The sequence below is a fragment of the Felis catus genome, chromosome B2, assembly GCF_018350175.1.
Source record: "Felis catus isolate Fca126 chromosome B2, F.catus_Fca126_mat1.0, whole genome shotgun sequence".
Classification (NCBI taxonomy): domain Eukaryota; kingdom Metazoa; phylum Chordata; class Mammalia; order Carnivora; family Felidae; genus Felis; species Felis catus.
This window is the reverse complement of record NC_058372.1, coordinates 12703762-12730784: the sequence shown is the minus strand read 5'-3', so window position 1 is coordinate 12730784 and position 27023 is coordinate 12703762. Positions and strand designations below refer to the sequence as shown.

The 27023-nt window shown below is 50.9% G+C and overlaps 1 protein-coding gene across 1 annotated transcript in view; it reads left to right on the top strand.

Moving 5' to 3' along the window:
* GMPR (guanosine monophosphate reductase) overlaps window positions 1-19064 on the top strand; it is a 43946-nt gene extending 24882 nt beyond the window's left edge. The window contains exons 6-9 of the mRNA XM_003985789.5: window positions 2226-2332; window positions 12495-12537; window positions 14980-15139; window positions 18529-19064. Of these exons, the coding sequence (XP_003985838.2) occupies window positions 2226-2332; window positions 12495-12537; window positions 14980-15139; window positions 18529-18709 (491 nt within the window). The 3' untranslated portion in view covers window positions 18710-19064. The remainder of the gene's footprint in view (window positions 1-2225; window positions 2333-12494; window positions 12538-14979; window positions 15140-18528) is intronic.
* The last annotated feature ends 7959 nt before the right edge of the window (window positions 19065-27023 follow it).

The window sequence follows — 27023 nt, the reverse complement described above, 5'->3', positions numbered from 1 at the left end:
AAGAGCCTTTTTTGATGTAATCTTGAGCGTTCAGCTGCATTTGTTTCCTTCATGCACATCCTCTGTGTATACGTGCTGTTTCCCCAGAAGATTTATTGTCTTTCCGTTATCCCTGTGTGGGCCGCCCTCCCCGCCCTCCCAGCCCTGGCAGGCCTGTCTATAAAAGCAGAAAGGACTCTCTGGACAGAGTAGGGAGCTTTTCCAGAAGGGCTTCTTTAAATTCGTTGCAGATGATTGTTCAATTTCATGAATTCTTTAGCGTAAGAACACTGGGTTTTCTCTAAGTGAATGACAGCATTAACAATGAGCACCCTGGCCCTGTACCTGGGAGGAGAAACATGTATCCGGCTTCTCCTTTTGACCGGAGCATTAATCAAGACCATTCCCATGCCTTGTTTGACGGCCATTTCCAAGAAAGGTGATCGGCCTACCCTCTGTAGGTCTCTCACATGGGCAGAGCTCTGGGGCCCTGCAGCACGTCCCTGCCTTCCCGCAAGGATCTAGCAGTGGAGTGGGAGAGAAGGCGAGAAGCCAGTTATGAGGCAGAAATTGTGAAATGAATTCTGCCTTGCACAATGCAGGGCTGGTAGCTGGGGCAGCGTGTGCCTGGGAGGGAGAAGAGCTCACTGGCTTCGGGATTGCGGCAGCACCTGTTGTAAGGATAGACGTCAAGAGATGTATTCTGCCCTGGATGGGTGCAGGAGAAAAGGGGGATCCCCCGCGCCTCTGTTTTTCTTGCTGAATCCAGTCCTGGAAGTATAAACACAGTTCTCTGTCTGATCCTGTCCTTGAGGATGCCGGGAGAGATTTGGGGGGGGGGGGGCGGTGCATGAAAGGACTGGTGGTGGTGGAGAGTCAGGACAGGAGGAAGGCGTTCTAGGCACCTTGTCCCCAAGCGTGATGGCAGTGGAGTTCAAGCCCCGTCCACTGAGCTGTGAAGCATGCGGGTGACTCATCTATCTGAAGTTCACGCATTCTTTCGGCGACTATTTATAGCCCCCTTGCTATGTACAAGGCTCTGTTCTCAGCGCTGGATCTGCAACAATGAATATCCATGGAGCTTACCATCCAGCAGAGAAAACAGATCCCCTGCATTCTTACACAAATAATTATTTAAATGCTTCTTTTGAAGCGAGTGCTGTGTCAGAACAACAACTCCCCTGAGGTGGTGACATTTAAGATGAAGCCTGAAAGATGAGAAGGGCTGGCAGGACCGGGGGCTTGGTTCACAGGGAGTGCTGGACAGAGAGAACATCGCGTACAGAGGATCCCCGAGGTGGGGAGAAACTCGTTCTGCCGGAGGAGCTGGAAGGTCGGCGTGGCCGGCGTGTGGGGAGCAGGAGGGACGGAGAGGTGGCAGGGGAGGGCGGCAGGTGGACATTCGGGAGTTCGGTCCGGGTGATCTTGGGGTGTAGGGGGTGCTAACTTGTTGGGAGGGAGGGACGGGACTTGAGCAGGGGTACGTGTGCTCGAGATGGTGGTGCTCTTGGCATGACTCGGCCTGGACATAGCTGGATAATACCCGGCTCACCGGTCAGCCAGGACTGGGGTTGACGGTGGGAAAGGCAGAGGGCAGAGGTCAAAGGGGGCAGAGGGCTTCAGGAGGCTTCCTGACACGGAAGCGGACCCCACAGCCCAGGCTGGACGGGGGCTCTGGACAGGGTGGGCCATCGCGAAGCCCAAGAGGCTGGGGCCGGTCGACAGGCCTGGGTGGGAGAGGGTGCAGGAATGGGGTGGGTGCGGCTCCCTCTTCTCCAGGGCTGCCTGCTGGCCCCGCGGGCCCCGTGGCATCCCCATTGCAACCTCAGGCTGCCGATTTCGTAGGCGAGGCTGTGAGGCTCGGAGAAGTTAGAGATTGACCAACAGTGCAGGTAGAGAGGCCATGGGAGGAGACCGAGGGGTCCCTGGAAGTATACTGTGGCTGTGAGGGGAAGTGAGGGACGTGGGAAGGGACGGAGCGTACACAGGGACGGTCTGTGGCCATGCGGTGGGGGCTGATGGCACAGGTGAGTGACAGCGACAGGGTGTGGGGAGAGGGCGTCCTGGGCAGCCGCAGTTGACGGCGGTGAGGACCGGAAGGGACGAGGCCAGATGGTGTGGTTCTAACCACCCGCCCCGCCTCCACGGAAAGAAAGTTCACCCCCACCCCCTCCCCGCCGGCACTGCCGGTGTTGGAGGCTCGTTCTAACCGTCTCTCTTTGGGCCCCGCTTCTCCCACCATCCAGGCTCTGTGTGTACCACCCGCACCAAGACCGGGGTGGGCTACCCCCAACTGAGTGCCGTGATCGAGTGTGCGGACTCCGCCCACGGCCTGAAGGGGCACATCATCTCCGTAAGTGCCCGGCGGGGCAGGGGGGGTGGACGTGGGAACACCTCGGGGCTTCGGGGAGGCCCCTGCTCCTTGACCCTTCATCCACTTGGCATCCCGTGGGCTTGGCGGTGAGCCGGGCACCTTGGTTCACAGCGGTGACATCTGGCGGAGACCCAGGCCCTGCTCCCCAGGCACATTAGTCACTAACAACTCAAGGCCGTAGGCAGCAGGATGGGGGCTACGCGGGGAGCTTTGAGAGAACGAGGGGGCCGCGAATTAGTTGGCTACAAAGCACCCCAACCTGGGTGGATCAAACGAGAGAAAAACTCCCCGTCTCCCCGTTGGGGAGGCCGGAGGTCTGAGATCGGGGTATCCGCAGGGTCACGAGGGCCGTGGGGGAACCTCTGTTCCCGGCCTCGTGGAGCTTCTGGTGGTTTCTCGGCTGGTGGCACCATAGCCTCGTGTTCCTGTGGCGTCTGCCTCGTGTGCGTGCGTGTGTCCACGTTTCCCCTTTGTGGGAGGACTCCAGTCGTGTCGGATTAGGGACGCACCCTCCTCCAGGACGACTTCATGTTAGCTAGTCCCACCTGCAGTGCTGTCAAATGCTGCCAGTGACAGGTCACCGGAGTGAGGGCCGATGCAGTGGCTTGGTGGGGGCAGAAGTTACATTTCCGTGGGCTCAGAAAAGACGGGAAGGGGTGAGGGGAGGCAGGGAGCGTGATCTAGCAGCTCTTCCAGGAAGCTCCCGGAAGGACTGCGGCGTGGTGCTCAGCCTCTAAACATCAAGGATCGAGTGAGTGAATGAATGCCGAGTTAAAATCTGTCCTCACCTCAGCCGTGGTTCTACAGTGCCTTTACTGCTGTGGTGACTGCCACGCAGACAGTCACAGAGACGGTCCCCTGCTCTTCCCTTCCAGATAAGATGTTCGAGGGGCGCCTGGGTGGCTCAGTCGGTTAAGCGTCCAACATGGGCTCGGGTCATGATCTCGCAGTTTGTGAGTTCGAGCCCCGAGTCGGGCTCTGTGCTGACACTTGCTCAGAGCCTGGAGGCTGCTCCAGATTCTGTCTCTCCCTTTCTCTCTGCCCCTTCCCCACTCTGTCCCTCAAAAATAAATAGACATTAAAAAAAATTAAAAAAAAAAAAAAGATGCTCGGAACAGGACGTGTGGGATATAATCTGAAAGACAACCACAGTTTCCACTTATGTGGATGTTTTTATAAATACGTGTATGTACACACACACATATAAATTTGTACATATGTATAAAATAAATATAAACATATAAAATATATTACATACATAAAAATATATGTAATATATAATTACTATATAATTAAATATATAATCAAGAATATATAATGTAAATATAAAAATACATGTTCCCTTAGTATACATTCATTACATTATATACAGTTAGGCACATATTCCACTTATGTGCATGTTTTATATACGTAACATGTTTATTTTGCATTTACGTTTATAAAAATCACATATGTGTAATTTTCTTTACAAATTCTGAATTAGTGGCATGATTTTAGTGGTCCTGTAACACTGTTGACTCTTTTCACTGTTCGGTTGCTCAGCTGGGCTCCCACGTTAAATAATTGATAGGTGATTTAAAAACAACACACAAATGCATCAAACAAATTACATATCCCTGCAGAATGATGTCGTGTTGGTTTCAGCTCAGCACTTCGGCATGTTGATGTTTGATTTCTGGACTTGCTTTGGGGACATAATAACACTCTTTAAAACCCCCTACGTGCATACTCCCTCGTGTCGAGCCTCACCGTGGCAATTGGGTTGCTGTCGCTGTTGCTTCCCCGGAGCTGGGGTCCTGTCCTTACCTTGCAGTCCAGTGCAGACTTCCTGTCCTCCTCCTAATTCTTCGTGCGAGTTTTTCGTCCATCCATCCATCCAATCAGCAAGTGTTTATGGAACATCTACTATGTGGGATAAATGACAGGTTTATTGGTTGCTGACAGTTGTAAGGACCTCCGTTCATTACCCCTTCCCTGAGCGCTTGTCCCGGGGCCCAGATGAACACCCGTTCACTGTGACGTAAAGCCCTTTGCTGAATGCGGTGATCCAGCTCCCTGAGATCCTCAAACTGCGTCAGTCTCCAGTATGACGTAGGACAGTGGTCCTTAGGTCCCCACTTTGGCCTTGTTTTGGGCTGGCTACATGAGAGTCACCACAGAAGCTTTCTTAAAAAGATATCTCTGGACCCCATCTTAGCAAATTTGACTCTTCAGAAGTTGGCCACAAAAGCACCGTGTGTAATTTAGTCGTGAATCTCTATTACATGATAATTTTCACCATTAAGAGTCTTCATCAAAATACGGACCCCGGGGGCACCTGGGTGGTCCAGTTAGTTGAGCATCCAGCTTCAGCTCAGGTCATGATCTCACGCGTCATGAGTTCGAGCCCCACGTCAGGCTCTGTGCTGACAGCTCAGAGCCTGGAGCCTGCTTCGGGTTCTGTGTCTCCCTCTCTCTCTGCCCTCCCCCACTCGCACTCTGACTCTCTCTCTCTCTCTCAGAAATAAATAAACTTTTATGGACCCCGTATCATATATATTTCTTGAATGGCCACCATTTCCAAGGTCAGTGAATGTCCAATGAATGGTTCCGCTATGAACGTGTTCTGAGTTCCCCATACTTGTGTCCTTCTGGAAACTTCACACCTGCTTAGTTGATGGCTCATTTTTGCTCTGTTTGCACACCAGCCACTGAAAATCGGCTTGGGATCTCTTTATACAGCACCACCTCATTGACAGTTCACCTTAGCGGTTTCCTCAGTGTAGTGCCCAGACAAGCAGCATCAGTATCAACTGAGAACTTGTTAGAAATTCTCGGGCCTGGCTCAGACCTACAGCATCGGCAGCTCTGAAGGCGAGGCCCAAGTGTCCGTCTTAAGAAGCCTTCCAGGAAACTGTGATGTGCTCTCAACTTTGAGAACCACTGGTTTCTGTAGTGGAGGCTCAGCTACCCTGCTTGGGTCAGGTTTTATCGGCCGGTCCCCAGGGAACAGCTTCTCTGACTTTTGTCAGTTAGTGATAGTGACAGCCCAGGCTTGTGGTCCTGGTGCTTCGAGGCTCTCAGTAACGGTGGGAGATTTCTCAGATGGGGTCAGAAGTTCTGTTTGTGGCCAGAAAACCAGGTGAAGTTCACAGACTCACGTGGGATCGGTACCCTTGACCTGAGCTCATTCCTCCTGGCTAGCTGAGTGTCTTGGGGTTCAGCAGCCATTTCTTCCACTGTCCCTTTGATAGGGTTTCACAAGTAGCTTTCTCTCGCTTGCCAGCCATCCCTAAACCCCCTGGAAACCCATCAGATATTTTGGATCTGCTACTCTGTCCGGTTTCCTTCCAGCTGTCTCATTTTACACTTTAGTTGCTGAATTTGCACATCCATGCTGTTGAAATTCAGAAAAGGAAGCCACAGCATGGGGCTCTTAGCAGGCGCTTACACTCAAGAGGCTGGACTTGAATTAGGTTTCTATTTATTATGGCCCACATGGGGTTCTAAGAGGCAGAGAGCATAAATTCAGGACACCCCCTGCGTAGGTGAAGATTAAAGCGTGACTGAGTTTTGTCTTGCCACCATCAGCTAGGGACATCACACAAAAGAGGATTTTAATGGTGGAAACAGACCTGGAGGAAGGAATGGCTATTATTTATTGAGCATCTATTACCTTCCTGGCACAAATCACTTATAATTTCTAATCTTTGGAACAGCCTGGAGAACTAGCTGTTATTGTCACTTGACAGGTGTATTAGTCAGAGTTCTCTAGAGAACAGAACCAATAGGGTGTGTGTGTGTGTGTGTGTGTGTGTGTGTGTGGCAAGAGAGGAGGGGGAGGGAGTATTCATTATAAGGAACTGGTTCATGTGATTATGGGGGAGTGAGAAGCCCCAAGATCTACAGGGTGAGTTGCTAAGCCAGGCATCTAGGAAAGCTGATGGTCTAGTGATAGTCTGAGTGGGAGTCTGAAGGCCTGAGACCAGGAAGAGCTGACGGTTTCATTTCAGTTGGGAGTTAAAAGGTAGGAAAAAGCCCCTGTCCCAGTTCAGAGGCAGTCACTCAGGAAAAATCCACTTGAGGAGGGGCGGCCCTTTTGTTCCATTCAAATCTTCAACTGATGAGATGGGGCCCACCCACTTCCTTTTCTCCATCTACCAATTGAAATGTTAATCTCATTAAAAAAACAAAAAAACAAAAAAACCCTCCTGGGGCCCCTGGGTGGTTCCATCAGTTAAGTGTCTGTCTTTGGCTTAGGTCATGATTTCACAGTTTGTGAGTTTGAGCCCCACATAGGGCTGTCTGCTGTCAGCACAGAGCCTGCTTCCAATCCTCTGTCCCCCTCTCTCGCCCACCCCCACCCCACACACTCTTGGATGCTCTCTCTTTCGAAAATAAACACACACACACAAAACAACTCTTCCAGAAACACCCAGACTTTTCTAGGCACTCCGTGGCCCAGTCTAGCTGATACATAAAGTTAGCCATCAGAACCAAGGGAGGAACTAAAGCCTCGGGATCTTAAGTGACTTGTTCAACATCACTGCCGGCAATGGCAGAGCCAGCACTCACGCAGAGGTCTGTTATCTCCAGTACTCCATCCAGTCTTCCCTTGACTGTTCCCCGCCCCCTGCCCCACTCAGCTTGGAAAATGAAGGAGGCTCAAGGAGAGTGGAAAAGAAAGACTTGCTGAAGTCACAGAAGATGCAGGGTGGGGACGGGACCCCGTCGGTTTTCCATCCCAGTGTGCAGGGAGACAACACCTTCCTCTGTTCTTCCAGCTAGTCCTTCCCCACACAGCCCCCACGCATGCCTTCCGGTGGGGAGAGGACAGTCCCCGGAGCACTAAGGTTAGAAGGGGAGCTTCGAACAACCACTGAGTTCGCTTTCCCCCCGATAACCCAGCAAACCTGGACTGGTGCTTCACAGGACCTAGAAAGAAGTCCTGGGATTAAGTTGACTGGGATCACGGTTGTTTCTTCTAACTCAAGCTCCAGCATTTTCTTTTTCTTTTTCTTTTTCTTTTTTAATGTTTATTTTTGAGAGAGAGTATGAGCGGGGTGGCAAAGCAGAGAGAGAGGGAGACAGAGGATCTAAAGCAGGCTCTGTGCTGAGCAGAGAGCCCGGTGTGGGGCTCGAACGCACAAACTGTGAGATCATGACCTGAGCCAAAATCAAGAGTTGGACGCTTAACCAGCTGAGCCAGCCAGGGGCTCCCCAAAAGCTCCAGCGTTTTTTTTGTTTGTTTGTTTGTTTTTAATTTTTTTTTTAACGTTTTATTTATTTTTGAGACAGGGAGAGACAGAGCATGAACGGGGGAGGGGCAAAGAGAGAGGGAGACACAGAATCAGAAGCAGGCTCCAGGCTCTGAGCCATCAGCCCAGAGCCCGACACGGGGCTCGAACCCACGGACCGTGAGATCGTGGCCTGAGCTGAAGTCGGACGCTTAACCGACTGCGCCACCCAGGCGCCCCAGAGCTCCAGCGTTTTAATGAGAACATTTTATGAAGACCGAGAGAGCATGCTTATCAAGACTCAGGAGGCCCTGCATCAGGAAGGGCCGGTAACAGTAAGGATCCAGATGGTTCGGAGTAGTCCCCAACCCTCTCCTTCTCTGTCCTCGGTCACTAGTGCTCACATTTGCCCACGGACCCTGTGCGGGGATGAAAAAATGGTTCAGCAAATCTCCAATAATTTTAATGGTTTAATAGAGCACTTTAGGAGCAGTTAGACCATTCTTTAGAAAGACCTGAACAGAGTGGGGCACCTGGGTGGCTCAGGCGGTTAAGCATCCGACTCTTGATTTTGGGTCGGGTTGTGATCCGGTTTGTGAGTTTGAGCCCCGCATCAGACTCTGCACTGATGGAGCGGAGCCTGCTTGGGATTCTGTCTCCCTCTCTCTCTCTCTCTGCCCTCCTCTCCCTGCTCTCTCTCTCTCTCTTTCAAAATAAATAAATAAACATTTAAAAATTAAAAAAGACAAAGACCTTAACAAAGAAATTTCAGGTAATTGAATTGTTTTGACGCCTGAAAAATTCCTCCCCCCCCCAACAGGTTTAGCCTAGAAAAAGTGAGAAAATACAGATAAACATGAAGATTACCAGAAGTGCTGTCCTCTTAAGATAACCACCACTGCTCCTGTTCTGATAAGGGTGATTCTAGACGTTTTTAGAGTGTACTCCACCGGGGCTCTAACCTTGTTCTTCCGTTGGTATAGCTGTGTGACCTGGGGCAAGTCACCCAACCTTCCTGAGCCCCCCCTCATGCTTCCCTCCACCCACAAAATATCAACTTTATGTTCTTGTGGTGTTCGAATAGAAAAATGAAGTTTGTAGCACCCCCCTGGCCCATAGTAGGTGCTTGATTTGCATTCCCTCTGCGTCTTCCTTACTTGCTTCACCAGCCTCCACTTGAGAGAAGAGCAGGGTTTTTTTTTTATTTTAATTTTTTTTAGTGTTAATTTGTTCTTGAGAGACAGAAAGTGCAAGTGGGGTAGGGGCAGAGAGAGAGGGAGACACAGAATCCAAAGCAGGCTCCAGGCTCTGAGCTGTCAGCACAGAGCCCGACGCGGGGCTCGAACTCACAGACCGCGAGATCATGACCTGAGCCGAAGTCGGACCCTCACCCGATCGAGCCACCCAGGCGCCCCCAGGGAAGAGCAGGTATTTTTTTTTTTTTCAACGTTTTATTTATTTTTGGGACAGAGAGAGACAGAGCATGAATGGGGGAGGGGCAGAGAGAGAAGGAGACACAGAATTGGAAACAGGCTCCAGGCTCTGAGCCATCAGCCCAGAGCCTGACGCGGGGCTCGAACTCCCGGACCGTGAGATCGTGACCTGGCTGAAGTCGGACGCTTAACCGACTGCGCCACCCAGGCGCCCCAAGAGCAGGTATTTTTAAGAAGAAGAGGTAGGCTGACGCTTCACAGATCAAGTTCCTACCGCTCATGTCATGTGATGCTTTTTCTACTAAAATGTAACATTAACACTCTGGAACAACAAAAACAAGAGGCTCTTCCAATATTGGCACCTTGTTTCTGATAACCTCCCAGCAGCCATGAACATTTATAAGTGAAAGCGAATGCGTGGTTTAGATTGTAGAGATTTGCCCCGGCTGCCCTACCTCCCGGGTACATGAAAGGGTGCTTTGAACAACTTTTGCAGGTTACCTGGACATGATAGCAGGGAGCAGCCTCCTTTGCCCTAAAGCATTATGTGACGTTGGATTGCACTGGGTTAAATGCACAGTCTGGCTTGTTCGGGCTGCGTTGTCTCTTTACAAACGCGCCGAACAGAAGATGCCGTAAGTGTGATTTCCCCTCTGTGACACGTCATGGAGCCCTCTTTTTTTCTAAAGAATTTTTTTTTTAATGTTTATTTATTTTAGAGAGGGAGAGAGAAAGAGAGGAAATGCACAAGCGGGGGAGGGGCAGAGAGAGAGGGAGACACAGAATCCGAAGCAGGCCCCAGGCTCTGAGCCATCAGCACAGAGCCCGATGCGGGGCTGGAACTCACGGACCTTGAGATCACGACCTGAGCCAAAGTTGGACGCTTCACCGACTGAGCCCCCCAGGCGCCCCATCACGAAGTCCTCTCAACTGTGGGCATCTTGTCTTGGCCCATCCTGGGAAGAGAAGAGCTCCTTTTCGAGGGTCCCAGTAGCCCAGGGCCTCATCACTAACCACAAAAATGCAGAAGTGTGGGGGCCCCACTCGAGACACCCTGGCAGTCCATGGCGACTCACAAGCAAGTGAGTACAAGACTTGGGGAGTGTGTGTGTGTGTGTGTGTGTGTGTGTGTGTGTGTGTGTTGTGCTGTAAGTCAGATAACGTCCAACTTCATGGGAACATGAATTTGTTTACTCTTCTGAGGTCATAAGTTTGAAACCCTGTCATGTGAAACTGGTTTTGATAACGAGATAAAGCACTTAAAAATCGGCAGGACGAGCGAAGGGCATACAGGGGGCTTGTACCTTTGATAGAGAAAGTAGACATGCTGAAGTTTGGAAGCACCGACACGAGGTACAATCCCAAGTCCTGTCACTGTCTTCGCACGGACGGCTTGGCCACGTCACTTCCACGGAGACACTACTCCCGAAATGACCGTTCGTTCCTCAGCACCCTGTGGCCCTCTGGGATCAGAGAAGCTGCTCGTGAATACAGGCATACCTTGTTTATTGCACTAAGCTTCGGTGCTCCTCTTAGATACGACGTTTGTTTATTTGTTTTGTTTTTGTTTTGTTTTTACAAATTGAAGGTTTATGGCAACCCGCCATTGGGCGAGTATGTTGGCACCATTTTGCCAATGGCATCTGCCTGCTTCGCGTCTCTGTGCCGCGTTTTGGTTCATTCTCCCCAAATGTCAAACTTTTTCATTATTCTATTTGTGTCTGATCTGTGATCAGCGGTCCCGGCTTGCCGAGAAAGCTCAGGGGATGGTTAGCGTTTTTTAGCAATAAAGGACATTTTAATGAAGGTGTGCACCTTTTTTTGAGAATGTGAGGCTGTTGCACAGTTGGTAGACTACAGGGCACCGTACGTGTAGGTGTTCTACGTGCTGAGAAACCAGAAAATTCACCGGACTTGCTTTGTTGGGGTATTCGCTTTACTGCAGCGGTCTGGAACTCAAAGCAGCAATGTTTCCGAGGTGTGCCTGTAACGGACTTGACTGAGGAAGCATTTGTACTGAGTAAAGATTCGTAAAGAAAGAAGACAGGCTTTCCACACCTACCTTTTGATCCAACTGCAAAGAAGTAATGAAGCAGAAATGGAGTTCTAGTTCCTAGAGGGACGGGCCTGAAAAGCGGGCTTAAAAAAGGGGGGAATTCAGGGGGCGCCTGGGTGGCTCAGTCAGTTAAGCGTCCGACTTCTGCTCAGGTCATGATCTCGCGGTTTGTGAGTTCGAGCCCCACGTCGGGCTCTGTGCTGACAGCTCAGAGCCTGGAGCCTGTTTCGGATTCTGTGTCTCCCTCTCTCCCTGCCCCTCCTCTGCTCACACTGTGTGTGTGTGTGTGTGTGTGTGTGTCAAAAAAAAAAATAAGAATAATAAAACATTAAAAAAAAAAGGGGGTGGGAATTGAGTCACAGAGACACCCTGCTCTCCGTTGGAGGCGCTGTTCATGAAGTGGTTCATCTCCATTCACTAGATGCCCCCCAACTCTGGGGGCGCACACACCTTCCCGCCAGTTGTGACCTAAGGTGGCCTGGGCAGCCTGTGTTTTCTGTGTCCTTCCCAAGGCTGGCGTGACGCCTTTGCGGGCGGGTCCCGCCTCCCGGCTCTGACCTTAGGGCTTGGCTGTCACACCAGCCCTCGGCACTGGCCTGCCCCTGCTGCCCCTGGGCCTTTGCTTCTTTGCCTCTCGTTCTGTGGGGTCTGGCTGCAACTCCCGGCCACCGTCGCCATCCTCCTTGGACTCCTGCATCGAAGAGCAGGCAGCAGCCTGTGTCTGTAGGGACACACCTTGGGCTCTGCGTCCTGGAAGCCTCGCACCGTGTTGCTGGTGTGTATATATAACCCCCGTGACTGGACCTGCCGGGCGGCCCTAGGTGACTGTCCCGCAGGCATTAGCCCCAGGCGTGTGCCCTCCGTGGGTGGCGAGGGGGATCCAGGGTGCATGTTTGATTGTAAGTTAACTGGGCACGATTCATGAAGATGAGCGGGAGGTACGTGGAGCGGCTGGAATCACGCAGGAGCTAACTCAGTGTCCTTTCCCTGGCTCTTCAAGTAATCCCGCTCTTGTCCTAAATAAACCTCATCTCCCACCAGGCAGGAGGGAAAGGTGACTGCTTGGATGAGCAATGAATTCGGAAGGCCCAGGCCCGGCGTGTTGTGTGAGGGGCTGGCGGGGGGCGAGGTCTCAGAGCGGCTCCTGCCCCGGGCTTCCAGGGCAAGGCAGATCCCGAGGGGGAACACGGCAGGGTTTTGGGGGGGGGGGAACGGAAGGTGCAAACAGAAGGTGCAAATGGGAGCAAACTGAGTCAGAACACGGTAACCCGGGAGTGCTGGGTCGGGCTCTGAGGGTTGCTGTTTTTGGCTGGGGGCTTGCCCTTGGCTGGGGGTGCGCCCGGATATCACCTCCGGATGACCGAGGCACCCCAGGGGAGGGGACATCCTGGCTGAGCACCCCGCTGACGCCCTCTCCTTGCTTTTTCTCTTCGAAGGACGGAGGCTGCACTTGTCCAGGAGATGTCGCCAAAGCCTTTGGTAAGGGGACAGGGAGGGAGGGCAGGGAGCTCCCCCAGAGCTTTGATGGGAATCTGAATGAAGAGGCGGGGCATGTTGGGGAAATTCTGAGCCTGTGCTGATTTCCTATCCCTGGATTTCGGCCCCGATTGGCCACAATCCCCATGTGGGCTTGGTTCTGGTTGGTGGCTGAGCAGACCCAGCCGGCATCCTGGGGTATAGACGTGGGTGACATCCTTACAAGCCAGGTGTAGAAGGCTCAGGGTGCCGGGGAAGAAGCCAGTATCGGGCCCAGAGTGACCTCAGGGAGGGTCTCCAGGACTGAAGTAGGGGGAATCTTTTGGGAGGGACCAGAGCCCCCCCCCGCCCCCACCCCAGCACTTTGTCCCCAGAGGCCGAGGCGCCTGTTTCCCAGCAGGGGGCAGCCGGGGCCACCTGGCTTTTCCTTGGGAAAGCAATAGGCAGGCAGCGCCTCCCCGTGCCGTGCCCTCCGTTCACCACTCACCCGTGGCCAACTGCGTCCGTCAGTCAGAGCTGGTTCATCAAGCGTGTTGGTTATGGAAGGGAACCTAGGGGGCATCTCTGTGTAATCCAGGGTGCCTACTTGATCGTTGAGGCCGAGGCCCTGAGAAGTGAGTGACGAGGTCGGGGTCCCACAGGCCGCTGCAAAGCAGGGAGAGTCAGGAGCCCCCCTACACTACTGGGCTCACCCCCGTTAGCCAAAGACGTTTTTGTTACTGATTTTTGCACTCAGTGTACTTGCTGCCTGGGTGCTCCGGCTTGGGCTCCCCACACAGAGTAGGAGCTGGCACTCCTGGTGGGTAAGTGACTGGTCGTTAAGAAGATCCCGGTAGATAACAGTTCCTGGTTTGGGGGATCCCCTCTAGTGGTCAGTGGGAGGCCTGGCCGGATGCTAGTTTTCCTGTGCCCCCTTAAGGTCACGGCAGGAGGGGCCAAGGATCCAGCATTCAGGTTAGGGACCCTGGAGTGAAGGACCTGTAAGTCTTGCCACTAGGTAGAAGGGGCCCGTTGTGTGCGGCTTGTCTGATGCCAGGCCAGGGGGCCAGCCCTGCAGGGCCTGGTTCTCTGAGACGCTGAACAGAAGGCCCCGGCCCGCCTAATGCAGATCCCACAGTCCTCCCGTAAATGCGCCCATGACCCGATGGAAGAGGTCAGGACCACTTTTCAGGGGTTCCTATGCTTGATGCTCCTCCTTGCCCTTTATCCTAATTATTGAATCCATCTGAACCCTGATGTCGTTGTGTTCTGGATGTAAACCCTCCATAGGCCTCAGAAGTTCATAGTCAGTGGAGATACTGCACAGCCATCCGGGAACGGGATGGGGAACGGTGAGATTTCTAGTTCTTCGACATACGCCTTTTCCTTTCTTGACGACTAGTTACTCTAGGTCGACCGTGTGCCGTGCCCTGTGATAAACACTGGAGAGGCAGCTTCGGTGCCATACGTGTGTAGTATTTAGGTTTCTTTTTTTTTTCTTTTAAGTTTTTTTTTAAACATTTATTTATTATTGAGAGACAGGGAGAGACAGAGCATGAGCAGGGGAGGGGCCGAGAGACGGGGAGACACAGAATCCGAAGCAGGTTCCAGGCTCTGAGCTGTCAGCACAGAGCCCGACGCAAGGCTCGAACCCACAAACCGCAAGATCATGACCTAAGCTGAAGTCGGACACTTAACTGAAAGAGCCACCCAGGCGCCCCAGGTCTTTCTTCTTCTTTTTTTTTTTTTTTCCAACGTTTATTTATTTTTGGGACAGAGAGAGACAGAACATGAACAGGGGAGGGGCAGAGAGAGAGGGAGACACAGAATTGGAAGCAGGCTCCAGGCTCTGAGCCATCAGCCCAGAGCCCGACGCGGGGCTCGAACTCACGGATCGCGAGATCGTGACCTGGCTGAAGTCGGACGCCTAACCGACTGTGCCACCCAGGCGCCCCAGGTCTCTCTTCTTAATACCCCGTCTCCAGGGTAGGAGTTTCAGTCTGTTCCTGAGGTCTTTTGTGATCAACACAGGCAGAGTGTGAGAGTGCTGATGGCCCAAGGTAGACCAGATGTCTGTTGGGAACACCAGAGGAGTGACTGTGGAGGAGATTAGGCAACACGCTGGAGAAAATGCTGCCCCATTCTCAAGGCTGCTCTGATGACCAGACTTAGACCTCTGCTTGGAAGGTGGTCAAGTTGACCATCAGTTACCATCAAGGATTTTCTAGTGCGTTAGCCCCCGATCATCAGTGGTGGGCAGCATTTCTCTCTCTGGGTGTCCAGTGCCCATCTTCACTTCTTAACTTTCTCCAAAAAGGGAGAGGTTGAACTCTCCACTTGATTATCGCCAGGAGCAAAGGAAGGGTGAGTTGGAGCGGCACGTAGATCCTTCTAGAGCCGATTTTCTCTGAGCGGTTTTCTCTGAGCTCTTCTCCCTTCTTCTTGTCCTCACTGTTGGGAGTTTAGGGGCCGGAGCCGATTTTGTCATGCTGGGAGGGATGTTTTCGGGCCACACTGAGTGTGCCGGAGAGGTGATTGAGAAGAACGGGCAGAAACTCAAGCTCTTCTACGGGATGAGCTCTGAAACCGCGATGAAGAAACACGCAGGAGGGGTCGCCGAATACAGGTGAGGGGAAGCGCCAGCGCCCTGCCCTCTGTGGCTGAGGCCTCACATTTACAGAAACGGGACGGAAGCAGGTCTCGAATATCAGTTCTGTTGATACCGATGGGCCGTGGGAGGGAGCTGGAGAACGTACCCTGCTTCTTTCTAAACAGTCCCAGTTTTTATCAGCCAGCATTTGCTGTGTTGGGGGCCCTCCAAAGGACGTGCAGAGCAGAAGTCTCTTGGCACGGGGGGCGGGAAATGTGACAAGGGGGCGACCAGTCTGGGAGGTGACACTCCAGATTTCCAGGGGATGGGCAGGAATGTGTTTGCCCTGTCCTTCCGATGGGGCCTTTGCTCGGCCAGCCCTGTAACTGCCAGTCTCTCGCCTGGAATGAGTTCAGGCTGCAAGCACTGGGCTGAAGAATGGGTTTCCCGTTGCTTGTGAAACAGGTGTGGTGCACGGCGTTGCATGGAGGTCAGGCCTTTCCAGAAGGGTGCCGTGTTTCCCCTGCAGTGGGACCGTCCACAGCCTCCACGCTCTGATGGTTGACACAGGCAGCATTTTTAGCCATTTAATCGTGTCGCTCCCCGCAGAAGGCACGCTGACTCCTGCCTTTTTGTTTTACAAATCCACAATCCCAAGAGATAACCTGGCTATTTTCTGTGTCGCCTCCATTTGACATGTCTACATGTGTGTTTTAAGAGCCTTAGGACAGCACATAATCATTGCCTGGCCCTGTTCCATAGAAGCTGCTATTACTTCTCGTTGGCATTAGCCTGATGACAAGTCCCACTAAGCGGACAGGACAGAAGGTCTTGCGTCCATGGAAACTCAAGCCCTCGCTGCTGGACACCCTCCATTTCTTACGTTCAGCCCATACTTGAAAGCTTCTCTTGAGGCTCTGGGATGCAGAGGTGTTGTGGGAGAGTGCGATCGAGCCGGAGGGAAGATCCCAGAACCCCGCTGAGATTCATGGGCGGGCAGGTGGGAGGTGTGGGGGACTCCGCCAGAGTTCCGCGCTTCTGTGGGATCCTGGCGGACTGATGCCCATTCCCATTCTCTCCAGTCTTTTTCCCCTTTGGAAGAGGAAACTCCATCACGATGATGTTGCAGCCTAGGGAAGGCAGGGTGGGGAACAGGAATAGGGGAGCACGCTTCTACCATCATCCTGGAAACTTGGGTTAGAACAGGAGGACGCTGTCCCTCCCACGTGGTGCCCGATGGGAGAGGTGGCATGGTTCGTGAGGGTGGGCAGGGTGAGGATTACTGCCTCGGTGGCACCCCGGACCTCTGGCCCAGAAGCTTCACGCTTTACCAGCAACCACCCTCCCTACCCAGGGGCCTGTGCGGTGTCTGCTGGGTGCTGGTACGTTAAGCGGAGCCATTGTGGTTCAACAGCTAGACGCTTCGCCTGGAGTACATTTATTGCCCTCTCGCCGTTGCATCCGTTTTGGGTTCCAAGGAAAGTAGACAGGGAAGGGCAGACCAGGTTATAGCACACACGGAAGCCAAGGAGCCGAAAGAAAAACCCATCTGTAATTTCAGCAGGGTTTAGGCAAAACGAAAATAGAAGACTCCAGCATATCAAGACTGTTCTGGAAGCCGATTAGACAAGAAAGGGAAGTGCCGAAGGAATTAGAACCTCAATCTGGAGGCAGCCTGGGCCCTGCGGGCTGCATCTGTTTTTTTTTCCGTCTCTCTCTGTCTCTCTGCCTCCCTCCCTCTTTCTTTCTCTTTTTTTCCCTGGCAGTTTACAGTCTTCTCACAAGAATGGTCCCCCTTTGACGTTGTATTTAATTAAGGTAGAGCTGTTTATGCCTTGCTGCTTCCTTCCCAGCCATTAACCATTTAGTCCTCACGCTGTCCCTGGGAGACAGATCAAAGTACCTCCGTTTTACGGATGAGAAGACTTGGGCTTCAGTAATAAGTGACTTGCACCAGTGCCATCACCAGGTAGCAGAGAAGCAACGATGCGAGTCTGGATGATTCCCAACAAGCCCCGGGCAGGCCATGGAAATCTCTTGTAGAAAGCAAAATGGCAGTCACTGCGGGCGCACGGGCAGAGATGTTGGTCCCTGGTCACAGAGCGTGGTGATGTGAATCGTCTTGGGAGTGGCCAGTGACGGGCTCCGAGAGCTTGGTGCTCTGAACCAGCCCTGAGGCCAGCTTGGTCTAGTCAGTGGTTTAAGCGGGTAGATTTCATCGCACTTAAGGGTAGCCTTCGATGTGTGGATTTCAGCGCCACAAGAGTTAATGCTGTTTTGAAATCCTAGGTAATGAATTTCTGATTGAGAGATGCTATCTTTTCTAGTTGAAGAGACCAGGAAAGAAGAGTCCACCGTTTGGTTAATTGTCAGAATTTCCAGATTGCCCGAGCCTTAGATGAAGGCTAGAGTTTTGCATAGATTGGAGATTTCCTTCTTGTAATGCCCCTCCAGAAGCAAGTCTGGACTCTATGTCCATGCAGCCTAACAGGGCTTGAGTTGTCCATTTTGTGGATCTTCCTTGACTTACGGGGCTATGTCCTGATAAACCCATCTTAAGGTAAAAATATCGTAAACTGAAACCCATTTAATACACCTAGCCCATCGGACGTCGTAGCTCAGCCTAGCCCACCTTACGTGTGCTCAGAACACTCACGTTAGCGTTCAGTTGGGTAGAATCTTCTAACACGAGGCCTTTTTAATAAGGAAGTGTTGAATGTCTCGTGTCATTTGTCAAACACCCTACTGCAAAACAGTATATACAGGTCGTACGGGTGCAGGGTGGTTGGTCACTGTATTGGGACCGTGCACCCCTCACGATCCCGGGGCTGACGTAGCTGCGGCCATCAGCGGCCTGCATCACAGGTGAGGATTGTCCAAGTCCGGAATGTGACGTATGGTTTCTGCTGAGTGCGCGTTACTTTCGCACCACGGCGGAGTCAAACCGTGGTGCGTGGGAGACTGTCTGCATGGATATCTCCTTCACCTCTTAATTGTAGGCAGTTGGCGGGGAGGCTGTTCAAGAGGTAATCCGCCACGTCTGTTCTTCCCCTTGGGCATGTGGGGCTCGGGGTCAACTGGACGCCGGTGTCGGGATTAAGGAGGAGTAGCGAGGAGCAGAGTGGAGGCTACTGCCGAGAAGGTCACTTCTTCCGAGGCTGCTGATGAGGACTTTCCTTTTCCAGACGCTCCCGGTGGCCAGCGGCGAGGCTGTGCGTTTCGCATGGGAGGCACGCATCATCTGAGATGCTGGTGTGGCCGGCTCGGCATTTGTAGCAAATGTGGGACTGGGGTCAGAGGGTGTGGCACGGAGCTACCTGAGTGCCTTGGGGGCTGTGTCAAGGGCTAAAGCTGGGAGTAATTACAGCTGGGTTCTTACGGGGGGGAGGAAACAATTAGAAAGAAAAGCTTCCTTTTTCTTCCAGAGCTTCCGAGGGCAAGACCGTGGAAGTGCCTTACAAAGGGGATGTAGAAAACACTATTCTGGATATTCTTGGGGGACTGAGGTCCACGTGCACTTACGTGGGGGCCGCCAAACTCAAGGAGCTCAGCAGGAGGGCGACGTTCATCCGGGTGACGCAACAGCACAACACGGTGTTCAGCTAACCTTGAGGATGCGGTGACTTCTGGCTCACGGGAGCTTCCACGCACACCTGCTCTCCCACCTCCTCCTGTGACATCAGAGATTCTGGCTGCTCCTGAATGTTGGACTCCTGCCTCCTGCTCCCCCACCTGCCGTCCGGAGGCTTTGGGGCTCCCCTAGTGCCTTCCGGGGCCCCGGAAGCAGGGCGCTGACCGGGTCTGTGGTCAGAGCCCAGCTGCCTGGAACTCATAACCTCATTGTTCAAATCAACTCCCCTTTTCCTTCCTTCCTTCCTTCCTTCCTTCCTTCCTTCCTTCCTTCCTTCCTTCCTTTTTTAAAGAAAAATGGTTTCACTTTAATATAATGCAATTATCTTAAGACTTGGAGTGCTGGAGTTTGCCTTTGCAGGAAGCAGGTTGCCAAGGGAGCTGGGGGTTTTCTACCTACTTCCCATGCTTGGCTCTTAGCAGTCACAGAGGGGAGGCGAAGGGAGGGGAGGGGAAGGGAGGGGAGGGGAGGGGAGGGGAGGGCGGCCAGGCCTGTCAGGATAACCCTCCAACCCCCCTCTGCTTTCGGTTGCTGGAGAACCAAAAGCACCCAACCGGAACTTGGAGACGGCTTTGTGCAGATACTCATGAGGCATGGCGGCATGTTTTCACCACCTGCGTTACACGTGCCTTCTGGGAACAGGTGTCTGCCACCCTAAGGTCGATGCTGCTTTGAGGACACTGTCCCTGTCCCGGTTTTTCATTGAGTTTTGTTTCCCTTCGTCTCCTCCCTCCTCCGTCTCGACCTGTCAGGCTGGCCTTTTAGATCGGAAGTTATTTTGGAGCTCCGTGGGATGTTTGGTGGAAAGGTCACCCACCAAAACCTGGGCAAGTGGAATCCCGCTGAAAGACTGCAAACACCTTGACCTGTGGCTTCCCGAAAGTCATTGACTTAAATTAGGAGTGAGAATTATTCCCTTCTCGGGGCCATCCGTAGTCTCAAGAAAGGTATTCTTGTAAAGTGGTCAGTTCACTGGTGACAATGCTATTTTCTGGGAGAAAGGACCCGGGCCTTGGAGGAGTGTCCCACTATGGCACTTCTTGAAACAGTGAACGTAGATTTGTTCACAGTGGCCACTTCTTTTGAGGCATTGCTTGAGGATTAAGACTGGAAAGTATATGCAGACCAGGATGTTTTACTTTTCTTTTCTTTTAAACAAGGCTTAGAGAAGCAGACGCGAGAGTGCATTTTCCTTTAAAAAATTAAGTGACTCTCCTGGAATAGAGAAGGATCACACAGTGCTACCGTGGTAAGGACTCCGATGTCCACGGTGACGGACACCATACAAAGAATCCATCGAAACCATAATGTTCCAGGAAACTATCCATCCGTTTGTAGTCTTCTACGAACGCATTGATGGGTTCAGCACCTTCAACGCTGTTGTAAAACTTTTCGCCCCTGACTCCATTAGGAATAGTTATTGTGCTTGTGGAAACGTGAATTGGCTACACGTTTGAGATGAGGAGGGTCCGGAGGCTGTTTCAACATAGAGCAAGATGTGGGGTTTTGCTGGAGGCACCCCATGTTTTCCGTTTGCTTGTCTGAGGTTTGAGTCCCACACTGTTCCTGTGGAAGATGGTTTCTACTCAAGCTCGTGAGTTTAAGAGCTTCTCTGTTGCAATAAGGGAGAGAAGTAAAAGAAGGGAGATCTTAAAGAAATCCGTGCAAAATGCACTAGCGGTAGTAAGGGAACTTTCTGGGCACCCCTTGCTTAGCCTGGGCTCACCACTGTCCCCCTCTTACATCCGGCTGCGGTGCTACACGCAGAGGGGTCTGGGACCGGGATGCCCATCAACCCAGTACGGGCTGTGGTCTTTGCAGAGGCCTGTGCCTGCCTTATCCATCTTGTGTAAAGATTTTCTACCCTCTCTGCTCTTCGTTTCCACCTGCTGGAGGCAGGTCCCTTGCTGAGCTAGTGTTGACGGAAGCGAATCACCCGGAAGCAGAGATTTTGCGAAAAGCTCCTCGAAGGCCCCGTCGTGCTTTGCCTTCGTACGTGCATCTCTGCCTCCGGTAGCGCGGAGCCCCGGGGAGCCCCGGATGGGGTATCCGGTGCCGCGCTGGGTGCCCGAGTGCTCAACCGCCGCCCCCAGGCCCTCCGGTGCAGGAGTGGGTGCCGGAAGGTGTCCGCGAGTGAGACGCCGTTCACCCGGGGCCGTTCCTGCTATGCATCTGGTGGTTTCGAGGCCCGTCCCATTGCCGCACGTGAAACCGCTTTTCCCCTCGTGTGAACATTTGAGCCAAGTCTGTAGCCACTGGGCCTCAACCTCTCAGAACCGTAAGCATCGAGTATTACATCAGCGGGGAAGGCGGTGATTCAGGCTGCTTTCCCCAGACTTGCCCGTAGCACGTGGCACGTCCGTCCAGACCGCCCTGGAGGGAGGGCAGGACCCCCTCGTGGGTTGCAAGGTCCCCCGGATCCCCCCCCGCCCCGGTGCCGTGAGCACCGTGAGCACTAATGCTCACAGCTCATCGGGGCCTCAATGCCAAGTCCCCAGAGGAGAGTCTTGGCGAGCTCCCCGCCCCCCAAACATCTAACCAGGAAGACAGCAAGAGGAAAGGGGTCACCCGCTCCTCCCTGGGCTCAGTGAGAACCCTGAATTTAGCACTGAGAACTCCCTTCCATCTCTGCAGAAGGATTTGATAGCCACACGTGCAGATGGGGGGCGGGGGGGGCGCCGCCGCCGGCATGGGTCCCCGGGGAATTAGTTTCTGGGGTAACTAAGCCGCCATCTCCCTGAGAGCGGACACAGGGGAAACCTACCGAGCAGCGCTCTTGAGACAAATGGGGGCTCCTTTTCCGCATGCCAGGAGGTCCCCCTGGCTTGCTGCGTTTTTTTTTTAACAGGCATGAGCTAAAGGAAATCCGAAGGAACTTTCCACCTTGGGACCACTAACCAGTGTGTAGCAAGGCCACTGGAGTCCCGTGAAGCTGCCAAATGCTGTCTAGAAACAAAGATCTCTTGTAAACAGCATTGTTCAGCTAGGAGGAAATAAACGTGAACTGAATAAGCCCAAAGCGGGTGTTGAAACGTGCCTTTTATCTCAGGCTCGCATCTCTGCATGGCCAAGCCTTCCTCCCCACCTCCCCGGAAAGCATTCCTAGGAAAGGCAATGCCTTGCATCCACTCCCCACTGCCAGGGACCCGGCGATCACAACAGGGCTAATTCTGGCGGGGGCGGGGGTTACCATTCTTTTCTCAACCTTTGTCTTGAAACATCTGACAGAGGCAAGGACACACATTTGCAATTGGCACTGTTATTTTTATTAGTACGAGTATACTGAAACAATAAACTTGTACTGGTATACAGACAATTTGTTTAAAACAATTTTGTTCAAATTTTGAATCAAACATTGTTTTCTTATAATAATGAAATAATTTCTACCTAGAAAACCTGCAAGCACCATCAAAGAAAGGGACCATAAAATTCAATAAACAGACTCGAGTGTATCCTACAAATAGACACACCACGATTAGAAAATAGAATATGAATTCTTCCATTTTTTTTTTAATATTTGTTTTAAAAAAGCTAGTGCAAGTACAATATTTTACACTGGAATTACAGAGAGTATGCACGCATATGGAAAAAAGTTCTGTCACAATAAAAGCTCTTAACTATGTATGCACTTAAAAGTTTTCTTTTCAGTAAGGTGCAAAACATTCCTTCCCTAGTTCTCCTCTGTACTGGCCGTGTCAGTCTGATATTGCCCCAAAGTTCTGGTGTCTCTTTTCCCTTGGCCGGTGGGAGGCATACGATTGGAAGTTTGGTGGGTAATGATCTGATAGTAAAACAGACAGTGATACGAATCTCAGAGATGGCTCTGGGGCCAGGGCCCCACTGGCCAGAAGTTAGGACTGTCTTAAACCAAGGCCACCACGAATACTGGCAGGGCTCTCCCGAGACCTCCATTCACTTGACCCTAAATGGGTTTACAGGTGAACACCGAGCCGGAAGAAACCACCCCAAGAGGGCAGTATTCGCGGGACCGAATGTATAGGTGTCAACCTAAATGCTCACGGACTGAACAGTTGACCCCATTCCTGGACCAGATAATAAGAGCAGTGGTTCCTGGAAGAACCAGGGGAAACGTACACGCCCAGCTTCTTGATAACGGCCGTGTAAAGACACAGCTCTAAGCCAGCGTCAGTCACGTCAGACTTGATATTCCCGGAGGACGGTATATTAGCCCGGCAAGGAATGCTGTAAGCAGCACTTCCAACGCAAACCTTCAGACTGGCCATGGAAAAGGAGACCGGCTCGTTGGCCATCCAGACAGCAAACAAACAAAACTAAAGGGGAAGAAAACTTGGGTGAAGTCTTCGATTATCTGCAGTGGAAGACTCGAGTCCTTTCGGATAAGAAAAGTGACGGAAATTCTTAGAGACTGTTGCTGTGTCGATTCTACCTATTGGCCAAATGCACTTAATCTTAATACAGCTGAACCATTTGTACGCAAGTCACGAAGGACGTGAAAAACTGAAGCCGCTGTTCCCTCCCGCCATCGTACAGGTGAATGTCAGCTACCAGAAACGTTGCATTGAATGGGAAGGGAGGGGCTGAGATTCTGAATTTAAGAACTGTAGGTGGGTTTGTTCAATGTCCCCACAGCTGTCCAGTTTCTGCTGGCTGCTTTGTGTCTGGGACAGAATAGGACTCTTCTGAGAAGTTGTTCCGTGTTTTACTGGGTATTTTGGCCTCAAGATTAAAGAAAAAACCCCAAAATTAAAGTAAAATGAAGCATTGCAATTGAAATTCTTGTTTATACCCCCCATTTAAATAAGGTGCGGGGGGGGGGGAGGGGTGGCGGAGAAAGAAGGCTGAACTTTTCTTTTTTTTTTCGTTTTTTTTTTTTTTTTTTTTTTTGTCCTCATAATGAGTTCTGTTTTACTGGTAGCTAGGATCCCTTGTTACAAACACTTCTTGTTCAGGATTATATTCTTTGGGTTTATTGAAACAGGAAGTGCTGACAATGTGAAACAAGATCTCTGAAGAAAAAGGAGTTGCAATGGCTTGAGAGTTTAAACCAAGAAAGGAGCTCAGAGAAGTACTTTCAGCACAGGAATGAACAGTATTCTCAAATTTCAGAATACAGAGTTGCCCTCCCTCCGAAGAGGGCTCTATGTAACAAAAACATAAAGGAAGCGTAGGTACAGTTTAAGAGCCTTTTACCTAGTAATTCTTCCAGGCCATAACCACACAAGTCTGATAATTTTAGACATGACAAATTTCTATATACAAAAAAAAAAAAAAAAACCAAAAAAAAAACCCAACATGTAACTTTCAACCTTTATGCTTTTTTTCTGTTTTTACAAACAAGATATGAAACTCATTGTTTCAACAGATCCACGTCTTTCGAACACTGAATGAATCATTTCGACATTCATTTTTCTTTTGTGCAATTTTTGAAAACATTACCTGTACTCCTCAAAGTGAGTGCTTCAAAATTTTTTCTTCTTCAGCTTCTCAAATTAGGTGTACATTTAAAAAAAAGAGAGAGAGAGAGAGAAAGAAAGAAAAAATTCCCACAAGGTATAGTGCTACAAGAAAAGATCCTATCCATAAGGTAACGTATTTGAAGCGAGGTCATCTATGTAAAAGAAATCTCAGCTCCGGAGTGGAGGTGTGCAAATTCTTTGGAGTTTCCCTATCAACAGAAACACAACACTGTCCGTGGAAAAGAGAGGAAACCAACCCAACACAATAGCATAGGCATGTGCTTTATAAAAAAGTATATTTTCTGTATAGTTATTACTTGATGTGTTCCTAAATTCTCTATTTCAGAAAATCTGGGTTAAAAACACAAAGGTGGAAGCAAAAGCCCCCACTCCACTTTAAAAAATAAAAAGCGTAATTTCCTTTCCTTTTATATCACCGCTGAAGGCGCCGGATTGGGCCACGAGACTGCGGGCCCTTCTTCCACCTGGAATCATCATGGGTGACCAGGAAATAGAAATGCAAAGGGTTCTGGGAGAGAACAGACCAGTTTGTTGAGCTGCGTGCGGTTCACGAAACAGTAGCCATGACAACCAACACGGCTCACAAAGCCTGGCCTCCTGTCCAAGAACTCTGCTGTTTCTCCCACATCTGAAATACATGGCATTAGTGTCTTCAAAAGCATTTTGAGATTTTTTTTTTCCTCTATGAAAGAAATAGGTTTCCTTAGTAGTCACAGATGTTAAAGGGTATTGTCAATTGTTTCCTTAAAAAACAGACAAAAAAAAAAAATTCCAAAGCTACAACAACAAAAATAAATTTTGGCAACACATTTCAGTAAAGATCAAACTATGTGCAAAGAGTAAATTGTATGATTACTAGGAGCTACTGTTCATCTTGAACATGCAGCATTATATTGCAATCTATGCAGTATCTAAGGAGTAATCCACAAGATGCAGGAAATCCAAACATTCCTTGAAATTGTACAAGCCTCCTCCACAGCAAAGTGCTGCTTCTGGACACGTCAGTGTACCACACACACACCAGCCCCGTCCCTGAGTAAGAGGTGAGAAAGGTTCCGCAGAGTTCCTTGTAGGGGAAAAGGGGGTGCTGCCACTTCCTGGTGGGGGGAAAACCCAACACACTCACCTAACAGAAAACATAGCGGGTCACAATTCAGACTTAGAAATGGGATCCACAGCAACGAAAAAAAAAAATCCAATCCTCCCACACCCAACTGGGTTGAGTTGGGCAAAACAAAACAAAACAAAAAATTGACCGACATCGAAAATGATTCTGAAAGTCCAAACAAAAATGCAATTTGGATTTCCACTTTAAAAGGTTTGAGGTAAGTGGCATCCATCTTTGTATCTCCCCCCGCCCCCGCAATGTGGCCCAAACAAACTGAAATAATTCTTACGTTAAACATTCTAAGGAACAGTCCTTTAATGTATTTAGAAATCCCTAGAAAGAGAGGTTCTTGATTGTTGGTTTCTTTTTTTTTTTTTTTTCTTTTCGCCCTGACTGATTTCTTGGTGATTGTGTTCCACTGTAAACGCAAAAGGCCTGCTGTTATTAGTTTAGAAATGGAAAACAGGAAAGAAAGAACGGAAGATGGTTGTCAGTAGATATTGCCAAGCGGACATAGTACAGAGGCACATGGCTGGTCCTGGTGAGCTGCACGGCACTGAAGAGTTTCTATGCTTCTCATTGTCATGTTTGCTACACAGGAGCTGGCCAATGTCTGCCAACAAGAGGAGGTTCCCTGTCCTTGGGATGTTCTTCCTATTTGAAGGGAAAGCTGCCACTAAGGAGTGGTGACCATTGTTCAAAGGGGCCCCTCCATGGCCACTGGCTGCATGTTCAGAGCGCATACACACACATCGGCCCACACTTCCCACCCGTGCTCTGAGGCACAGCTCAAAGTCTCCAGGACACAGACCTGAGGAGGGACCCACCTGCTCTGGAAAACACCTTGGAGAATGGGTGGATCTTGGTTCTCTTTGCTCCACGGTGTGCCTCAGAAATGAATCTATCTGCTTCCTCCCCACACTGCACATTCACTATTCTTCATGGTGACAGAGGGACCCAAGCTGGTCCCCCAGCCTTCCTTTATTGGCTCTTTCTGCAACAGGGTGACATACGTATGGGGCTCCTGAAAGCTCCCCTCCCCAGCACTCAGCGTCCGTGGTGGGGAGCTCACGGCGGGAGCTGCTCTCCTTCCCAGTTCCTTCCCTCCAGCCCTTCTCTGGCCAGAATGGGGAAGACGGGCCGGATGGGGAATGAGCTTCAATTAGAGCACACTGGTCGGACCTGTTGGCACGGGAAGTGTTGCACACACTAAAAAAGCAAGAGCGTGAAATGGGATGATGTTTAGAAAGAACCGATTATTTAAGAATTCCTATACCTGAAACAGAAGCACAAAAATTACGATGATGTTCCTATTGCTCCGAACCGTGTATGTTTTCCCATTTTTAGTGTTGGTGTGGAGGATCCGGTTAGCACAATACTGGAAGTTGAGTCGAAAGGCGGTGATGTGTGTTTCTGCGTCCGCGTGAGTTTCTGTGAATAGTGGTATTGAGGAGGACGAAGTGTATATGGCAGCCCCATATTCCTCTTACCATTAAAGGTTACAAAACAAAAAGAAAAACAAAACCTAAAATCGCAAGTGCCCTGAGCAGAATATATGGAAGATTAAGCAAGGTCTCTGAGCAGAAACTTTAAAAACAAAAACAAAAACAAAAACCAGCTCTAAACAAGCAGTATGACCGCAAGAATGGGCTCGCCCAGCTCTCTGCTAGCATGCTGAGAGGATAATGAAATCCAAAGAAAGTTCTAGCTATTCTAAACCTA